At 37.6% G+C, this 10,095-nt stretch overlaps 1 protein-coding gene across 1 annotated transcript; it reads right to left on the reverse strand.

Annotated features, from left to right (window-relative positions):
- Window positions 1-4,821: 4,821 nt before the first annotated feature.
- On the reverse strand, window positions 4,822-9,491 carry LOC149467284 (uncharacterized). Its single transcript, XM_089671956.1, has 4 exons — window positions 9,343-9,491; window positions 8,341-8,452; window positions 7,615-7,692; window positions 4,822-6,484 (listed from the first exon to the last, which is right to left on the reverse strand). The coding sequence occupies exons 1-4, from the start codon at window positions 9,488-9,490 to the stop codon at window positions 6,442-6,444; spliced, it is 381 nt and encodes a 126-aa protein (XP_089528082.1). The 5' UTR covers window position 9,491; the 3' UTR covers window positions 4,822-6,441.
- Between the last annotated feature and the right edge of the window lie 604 nt (window positions 9,492-10,095).

Genomic DNA, 10,095 nt, shown 5'->3' on the forward strand with positions numbered 1-10,095 from the left:
TTTATCAACATTAAACCTTATTTGCCACATAGTTGCCCAATTAAACAGTGCATTGAGGTCGGCTTGTAAATTGAAGACATCCTGTAAGGACGTTATTCCACTGCACAGCTTGGTGTCATCTGCAAAGACTGAAATAGGGTTTTTAATCTCAGACCCTATATTGTTTATAAATATATTAAAAAGTAAGGGTCCCAACACTGAACCTTGGGTTCACCACTGACAACCCTAGACCATTCAGAGTATGAATCCTTAACCGCTACTCTTTGAATATGATCTTTTAGCCAATTTTCTATCCATTTATATACGGATTTTTCTAAGCCCGTAGACTTTACCTTACACATTAGCCGTGTGTGGGGAACTGTGTCAAATGCTTTTGCAAAATCCAAGGACCCATGGGTGTATTCCATCCGGTCCAGGTGCTTTATTCACCTTTATTCTTTCTAAATATTTTTGGATCATATCAATTGTGAGCCAATGTGGATCATCTGGAGTTGTGTCAATACCATGCCCATTATGGACAAGAGCTACCCCATGTTCCTTTGTATATACAGAGCTGAAGACGTTATTTAATAAATTTGCCTCTTCTTTGTCCCCAGTTACCCACTCTAGATTATTTTGTAAAGTTCCTACATGCTCGGACTGAACCTTTTCACTATTAATATATTTGAAGATTTTTTTGGGGGTGGTCCTGCTATCTTTTGCAATCTGTCATTCGTTTTCAAATTTTTGCGGCCTTTATTTCCTTTTTGCATATTCTGTTATATTCTTTGTAATGTTTGAATGATGATAGCGTTCCTTCATTTTTATATTTAATAAAAACTCTTTTCTTATTATCTATTAGCTTTTTTAACTTTGGCCCGTAAGCCACATAGGTTTGATTTTTAGCCTTTTAAACTTGTTGCCCATGGGAATATATTTTGCAGTGTGTTCACATACACTCTTTTTGAAGAACTCCCATTTCTGTGTTGTGTTCATTGATGCCAATATTCCCTCCCAGTCTAAGTCTTAGAGAGCAGGTCTCAGCCTTGGAAAATTAGTTCTCTTAAAATTGAGTAGTTTTATTTTTCCCGTATGTGCTTGCTGTTTACAGCTACCAATAAATGAAATCATGTTATGATCACTGCTACCCAGATGTTCTTTTATATGGACATTCGTAATAAGCTCTGCATGGTTTGAGATTACCAGGTCCAGCAGAGCATCATTCCTAGCTGGGGCCTCTGTGAACTGTACCATAAAATTGTCCTGTAGTAGGTTTAAACATTTTTGCCCTTAAACTGTTCCTGCAGTACCATTACGGGATGACGTCAGGGTTCCTCTGCACCCTTGAGGAAAGGAAAGGCTTATATATATCTGCTTATATATATCCGCCTTCTGGTGAGTGCGCATTTCTGCTACTTCCTCACGGATCACCATTGTGGATTTCCATGTGTTACCTGGCACGTGTAAATTAATTAAAGTGAAAGTTATAGTGTTTACAAATGGCGGTATATATACTGGAATTCTTTTTTCAATTTTTTTTTCTACTAGTAATAGTGGCGATCAGCGACTTATAGCGGGACTGCGGCAAGCATTCTGACACTGGGGGGAAACTGACTTAGTATCACTGACATACCCAGTGACACCAATACAGTGATCAGTGCTAATAAAATCACTGATACTGTACTAATGGCACTTGGCAGGAAGGGGTTAACATGTGTGGTGATCAAAGGGTTAACTGTGTGCTGTTTTACTATGAGGCTGTGTGCTGTTTTTCACTGCGAGCACACTGCTTTGTATTGCTCTGCTATGCAGGGGAGTGATCTGTGTTGTTTATACACAAGTCTCTCCCCCATTGGAGATACTCGGCGATCACCGAGTGCTAACAAGAAATCACCAGCTGGGACCCGGTGATTGATAGCCAAGGCCGCGAATGGCGGTGCAGGTAGGGTGACTCCTACCTGGAATTGCAAAATCACATATATATATGTGATTTTGCACACCTGTGCTGCCCTCTAGCAGTATTTCTGCTATAGGTCGGCGCGGAAGAGGTTAACTGGAAACATCACTGAGGATACAGAGTCGGTGTCAACAGAAACCTCTGCAATCCTTAATAATAAAGTACTGAATTGTGGTATTTACACATACACACCAATTTTTAGTGTTGAATTTGTCTCAAGGGCCCCCCTAATAGGTCTCCTTTTACTCCCAGGCCCCATATCAGCAGCATTGGCTAACATGTCTATTGTTGTACCATTGGTACTCATAACTTTAAAATCCATAGCATTATTTGAAATTCACAACTGACAAAAACAGTAAAAATGTTTGGTTGATATTTATTTTCTTTTTTTCATCAATGCCAGCACTGATTTGCTGAACTACTTTATAAAGTGCAATGTATTTCAGCAAGGCTTTTCACCCTTTTTGTATGTGTATTAAGCTGCTGAAAATAATCTTCTCAGTCAGTTGGTACCATCATGCAAATTCATAGAACAACCACTTTGCCAGCACTAAGAGCCCATTCACATTATTGTGTTGTGTTAACGCTCAGTAATGCACATTACATGTGTTGGTGCAATGTGGTGCCATTCATTCTGAATAAAGCAGTGGATCTTCCTAATTCATGTGTTTTAAATTACATGGAAGAATTAAAGAAAATCTAAAGGCAAAAATTTTTCTTTAGTTTTGGATAGAGTGGAGAAGGATTAGAACACCAGTCAGTTTTTATTGCTGTCTATGCCCCAGTTATCTACTATTCACATATATGGGTGATAATGAATGCAATTTGAATCCAATCTGCATGGCATGTGAAATCACATTGCTTCCTATGGTGCCTATTCACATATATCCGGTGCACTGGTGGTGCAGATTCAGTGTGGTTTGAGAAAGAGTCATGCATGATTTCTGAGAAGTACCTTCAGGTTCGTGCAGATTACAGGTTACTGACGTCTATGGGAACCGTTTCTAATCTGCATATGTGTGAACAGGATAAGATCCTGACCTAATCCTGTCCTGAACCTGATATAAACCTGATATGAACCGCTGAACTACTACTGTATCAATTAGCTGTGAAACCTGAGTTTCAATCCTCACCACACATGTGTGAATCAGCTCTTAAGGAGATTCACTCTCTCTATTTGTCCTGTTTACCATTATGATTGAAAGTGAAAGTAAAAGAACACCCAAAATTTTGGGTTGTCCCCAAAAAAGTAAGAGGGGAAATCTTTCAATGAAGAATCTAGTTCTGGTGACCTGGGGGTCCCCAAGGAACCCCATTAATTTGCATGGATTACCTTTTACTTCTTGTTTGACTATGGGACAGAAAGTGAAAGTAAATCTCTGTGATGGGACGCAGATGGCAAAAAAAATAAAAAATTTGACAGAGATTGCTCTATTCAAGATGAAAAAAAAGTTTTGCTACTTTAACCTCCTGTAAGTGCATGGTGAATGTCACATTATGCAAGTTATTTATTCTGAATGGCATCCCATCTTACAGGGATTGATTAACCACTTGTAAATTCTCAGTGAATGTCACATTGTGTGTTGGGCAGCCATTCATTCTGACTGGCACCCCGATGCACCTTGTTGAGATCAGGCTCAGTAAGTATAAGGGGGGAAGCTGCACTTGGAAGTTTTTTTTTTTTTACCTTAATCCAGAGAATGCATTAGGGTAAAAAACCTTCAACCTCTGGAACCACTTTAAGGAGAAAGAAATGGACGATTATAAAATATTAATTTTATAGCCACCATTTAAATCTATTTGTCTAAAAGCTGAGTAAAAAGCTTGCATAGAGTGTCTTAATGTCCATGATCATTGGACCTTATTACTATTGCAACCATTTATAACACCTTGGCTTAGGAGCTTCTTTTGAAAAAACGGGAAGTACTGAATCTGATGGAAAACAAAGAGGTGGAGATTTGGTGCCAACTTAAGAGTGTTATAAATGCTGAATGTTGTTAGTCAGGTAGGATTACATGGACATGTTGCTGAATTTGTCAAAATGCAAGTTGTAGGCGGCCCAATTGCCACCACCCAGATTGACAAAAGTAAATTGGAAAATTGCCAGTCAAAGAGTGACTGCATCCTGTCTGATGCATACATTGTTCAGGTATTCAGACATCCACGGTTGCTGTGGCTGTCTGAATACAATAATTTTCATGTAGTGTGGAAGTGGAAAGCTATTGCTTTTCTCTCATTCAATCCACGGGCTGAATGAGAAAAATGTAAAGGTGTATTGTTAGCTATAGTGAAGGTGGGTGTTGTGTATACCAACTACATAAAGAAAGCAGAGAGTGATTTAAGTTCTTCTGAGGTTTTAAGACCTGCATATTAGAACACCCAGAGCAACTAGCTGTACTGTGTAATTATACAGATGTGTATAGGTCTGATACAGTAGTAAGTGTTTTTGTTTCAGAATACAAAAACACATCCTCTTTATTTCTTTGAACGTAGCAACCAGCCCAGAAAACCACATCCGGAATATTACTTCCCTCTGTATTTTCATTGTATGAGTGAAGCAAGCTTTAAGAATTCTTACCCAAAAATTTTTTTATGATAAAGACCAACAGTCTTAAAAACGAAATAAAGAAACAAACTACAAAGCATCACAACCTATAACAACTAATCAAAGTTAAATGGCTAAAGTCACACAAACATAAGCTGGATTCTGATCAGTTACCAGTTGGCAATTGTATTTATTTGTTTGCTCCTTGCATTGGTTTTTCAAATAAAATGGTTAGCCTAGCAGGATGTTAGACACAAACCTCAAATGTTTGTGTTGTTATAGCAATCAACAACGTAACACGTATAGTTCAAATCAGCCAATAATTAAACTGAAACCAAAGTAAGTAATAAATATTTTATTGAGTCCTTGTTTTACTGCATATAACAATTCATCTTATAGAATGAAATATTGAAAACAGCAAAACATTTTTTTCTCTGTACTTTTCATTAAATTATTAATAAATAATCCAATTTTATCTTGAATCAGTGAAGAAGGGATGTGCTTTGTAAATATGACAACATACTTACATTCATTAACAAAAACAAAACACAAAATCAAACAAAAAAAAATAAGGAATTACATTTACATGCAGAAGGTATGCAGTCCAGTTACAATCCAAGCATGCATTCAAATGACAATACCTCATTTTTTATCACAGTGCAAAAAAAAATATTTAACTACCTTGCAGCAAGTTGATTCTAAATACATGCTGACTGCCAACACATGTATGTCTTGCTTACTAAAGTGTGATTGGCTGTCTCATATGCTTTGTAATTTTTACTAGGATTATAAAACAGCCCAGCACAAAAGACTGACAATTAAACAATTGAGGCAAGGTGAATCAAACAATAATGCAAGGGGAATTCTGACAAGTGTCATACAGAGGCTATTATCGAGAGATACTTTGAACCTGTTTTGAGTTGTAATTAAGCTGGGTAAAATCAATGGTGGAGTTAAATAGAGACAATAACACATTGACAAAAATCATAATTGCTTGTAACAATATCAGCTTCTTATGTACCGATTCTCCAACTGATTTTTCATGTCTTAAAACAGAAAAAATGGTAGTTTCAATAAAAATAAAGATATTTCAGTACACAAAATGGTAAAATGATGTAAAACAACTTCATCAAAGTGTCATATGAAGTGATCTACATTAGTGATTAAAGACTGCTGAACTAACTTAGCTATGATGGCAAGGGGAATGTGCAAAGTGCTGGTGATAAATTAATTATTACGCTTTGGTCCCTCACAATTACATTGGAAACATTACTAACTGCTAGAGGCACAGAGGGCAGGACAGCATACCATGAGCTAGGACGGCAATGCTTACAAAGTATTGGCATCCTCTTACCATCACTACAGCAGTCTGGTTGTTGGGATATTACCCTAATAAGTGACATGCTCAGGAAGGCATAGCACTATTCATATCTTGCTGCAACTAAATACATTTCACAATTAAATTAACAGATTCATTTGCTAAATATGGTGAGCAAAATACTCAGGAAAAACTATGTTAAAACAGAAGAAAAAAGTTACAAAAATGTCAATACAATTGTCTAATTTATGTAAAAAAATATATTTTCACATTTCAATGGAAAAATATGTTACATTGCTCTTGGTGACACACACATTTTTTTACACAAAGACCATTATAAGTGCTTTCATAGCTAATCTGTTTTACAGTACATGATACTTCAACAATAATAGACATTCATAAAGCACAACCCTAACTGCACCTGCATACAATTAATAAATATGTATATTCCAGTTTCTTCGTGTGTTTTAAAACTTTTACACACATTAATTTAAACTATCACACAAATAAATTACTAGAAATAAAGTTAAATAACCATGAATTGAACACCACAAAGTTTAACTAGAGACACCACTTTTGTCATTTAGATTTCTTCATGCTAATTAACCATGGAAAGGGCCAGAGTTTTTGTCATTGTCATCTTTACTCGTTGTTTTCTTTAGTTTCTTGTGCTTTTTTCTTTTGCCTTAAATTTAAAAAAGAAAAAACAGAAACAAAGTTAAAAATATGAATATGAACATAACATAATGCATTTTGGGAGACCTGTTTATAAAGGGCATGTTTGAAAGATATTTATAATTGTAGTGCATTTGACACAGTGTAAACTAGCTCCAACTTCTCTTCCATACATGTCAAACACAAAGCCCGCAGGCTGAATCCATCCCTCTAGGTCATTTTATTTGGATCTCAGCTAAGTCTATGCCCCCACCTTGTCTCAGCAATCAGCAGCAGAGAGGAAGACAGAATTCCTCAGCCAGATCCTGCATCTCTCTGTGCAGCTGCAGACAGGCTCATCTCTGCAGCTTTTCCCATCTTAGCAGTTGGCAGCAGAGAGGACAGAACTCCTGCTACAGATCCTGCGCCTTTCTGTGCAGTAACAGCACTCGCCTCCCCTGTTCTCAGAATTCAGCAGACCCCAGCCCTCCTCTGGTCCTCCTCCAGACCCTACACTTTCTGCTTCCAAGCTCTCCCCCACCTTCTTCCCTGCAGCAGCACACAGTAAGGGTGGTGCACTGTGATGTAAGGGAAGGTGCGGGACTCTTAACATCTGATGTAAGGGGGTGAGGTGCTCTGGACATCTAGTCTTACAGGTACAACTGGCCCTTGGAGGGCAACCATAATACTGATGCAGCCAGAGATTAAATTGAGTTTACCCCTGTTCTATTCTATTTTCTTTCACTAAAGAAGCCTTGGCATTGGTGTAAGATATGAATTAGGGCAACACTTTGGCCAGCATACATAATATTGGACCACTTGACTTTCTTCTGGGCTAGAGGTACTCAGTATGGAACAGATTTGGCCATTCATGGCAATAGCAAAATTAGGAAATATGGCCAAGCCAGGAGGCTACTAAGAGTCTAAATTTATTTATTCAAATTGTGGATGCCCTCTAACCAAAATGATTTATTCAGACATTTCTGTGTCTGCGTGGCAAGCTCTTGCCCTAAAAAGCAGTCATTGGCCTACAAATAGACCTGATAAAGGCAGAGGGCCTAAAATGAGCTTTTCCAGTAATAATTTTCACACAAGAGGCTTTTAAATTCTTAAATTTCAATCTAAGCATTTGAATCTGAGGTTAAAATAGTCTTAACCTACCCGATCTCCTTCACCTTCTGAATAACCCAGGGCACGTTAGGCTTGGAGCAAAGAATCTTGCCTTCTTTTGTGATAAACCTGGAAGAAAAACATAGTATTTGAGAACACTTCATAAGTTTTTATTAGCATTAGGATATAAACAGCAGATATGCATATACTGTAATCAGAAACTGGCAATTTTTTGCTCATATCAATGTAAACATTTGTTAAAAATTAATTATACAAATATACTGTATGAATATAGCACAAAGCACAGCACCTACCCTCCCCACAATGCAGCACTTAGGACTTCATTAGCCAATCACCAAGATCCAGTGCGATTATGGTGCAGTTATCTCTAATATTGGGTATTTTTGACCCTTCCCCATTCTCTTCCAGGTAAGTGTTTAGCACTTCTGCCTGGCAGCACTAGGGATGTCTGCTTGAATCCCAGCCACAACACCACCTGCCTGGAGTTTTTTTTAATGTTCTTCATGTACCTGCGTGGGTTTCTTCCGGGTACTCCAGTTTCCTTCCACACTCCAAAAACTTTCTGGTAGGTTAGTTGACTCCTGTCTAAATTGGCCCTAGTATGTGTATGTATGAATGTGAGTTAGGGACCTTAAATTGTAATCACCTTAACGGCAGGGACTGTGGATGTACAAATATATGTAAAATCACTGCGTAAATTGATGGCACTATAAAAATACCTGTAATGCATAAATACATTCTAATCTTAATACTCACATGATGGCTTCAACACAAGGAGGAGCTGCTTCCTGTAGGAGGAAGTCCACTATCTGAACTCTGGGTTTAGCTGAGGAGACCCTGGTGCAGCAGGTGCTAAATTTTCCAGTGTCTGCAAATAATAACAAGTGTAGAGAATGAATGATCACGTGAAATTATACATTATTAAAACTTCATGTATATACCATTTGATATTTCATAAAGGAATATCTCCACCAAAATTTAGCAAACCCCACCAATTCAGCTTTTAGGTTGGTGCTAACAAGGTAAATCATCAACTGGCTTCTAAAATCTTTCCCTAACTCAGATAGCCTTAATTCCTTGCAGCATATTTGTTCCTTAGTCTAGAACAGCAAGCCTATAAAGGAGGTATCACTCTCTTACAGCCAGATTCCCAAGATATGTGCTTGTTCTTTTAAGTGAGGAATCTGCTACATAATATGACACATCCCTTTATCTGGTGGCTAATGGCTTTGCCAATTGGACCAAATTGAGAATTTGGAGGGTATATTTTACTAATGGTGAGATTGCATTTTAAAATGAAATAGTGATTATAAAAATCTTTGGAAGAGGGCCTGACTAGTCTATAGCAGCCAGTCATATGAAAATGGTCATTTTATGGCTTGCATGATTAAATGTATTAGGTGTTGCAAACAATATGGCAAAAATATCTATTAATAGAAGATGGGATGAAGAAACAAGCAATAAATAAAGTTATAACACTATTGTGTTCTCTCTTCTTTCTCCTAAAACATTGCCAGATACATATGATTCATTTTATGAAAAACAATACAAATTGGATATGTTTTGGCCACAAATTCCTCTCATTGTCCTTGTTTAGTTTCCTTAGTGCATATTAGAGGCTGAAATAAAAATCTCTCTAGATAGCGTAGGAAACATCTTTACTGACCCATTTGCCCCATAATTCAGTTCACTTGTCACCATACCTTTCACCTGCATATTATCTATCTGCTTACTATCTGTTCTTCTGTCGCCACTTACCAGCAGATACGGTGACTACTGCAACTGCAACGAGGAGTGCCATACACAGCATGATCTTCATGGAGCACATGATGTTGGGGTATCTTTGATCTTTAGGGCTCTTGTCTTCTCCTGTATGCAGAGCTGCTGAGCACTGTGATAGCCACATGGAGCCATCTTCTTTTAAAGACCAAAAAAGAGGAACTTTACAAAGGCAGAAGGAAATGATGCTGGTATTTCCATGCAGTGATTACAGCATCAGCACTTACAGGTGAAACCAAAGATGACAAATCCTTTTCTATGCTACTGAATAACTGAAGATAAAAAAGAATAATTGTTATAGAGTTGGCCATCACAGAAACATTTATAAATTAATGGTAATTATGTTGATGACGATGAAAGGTCAGTTTACCCAACTCACTGGTTTATTACATTTTTCATGGACCGCAAGGGCAAAATCTCCTCTTTACAGATTCCAGTTTTCCCCCCTCCACTAAGTCTCACCACTTCTGCTGCATTCTGTGGTATATATTGTAAATCGCTGAGCAAACTGTTGGCGCTATATAAATCCTGTATAATAATAATAATATAAAGTATAAATGGAAAATGCCAAGGCGAAGAGGGAATTTCCTGATAATGGCTCTGGTGGATAAGCAGAATTGGGAATCTGGGTAAAAAACTGGCAACGCTGGTGTTAGTGATGTCCTTTTTTGATGGACTTACTCTTTATAAATATATACAAGGGGCATTCATGTCAAACCGGGATATCTGAGT

Source organism: Staurois parvus, unplaced genomic scaffold, assembly GCF_062004578.1.
Source record: "Staurois parvus isolate SC_StPar_1 unplaced genomic scaffold, SC_StPar_1.0 ptg000116l, whole genome shotgun sequence".
Lineage (NCBI taxonomy): Eukaryota > Metazoa > Chordata > Amphibia > Anura > Ranidae > Staurois > Staurois parvus.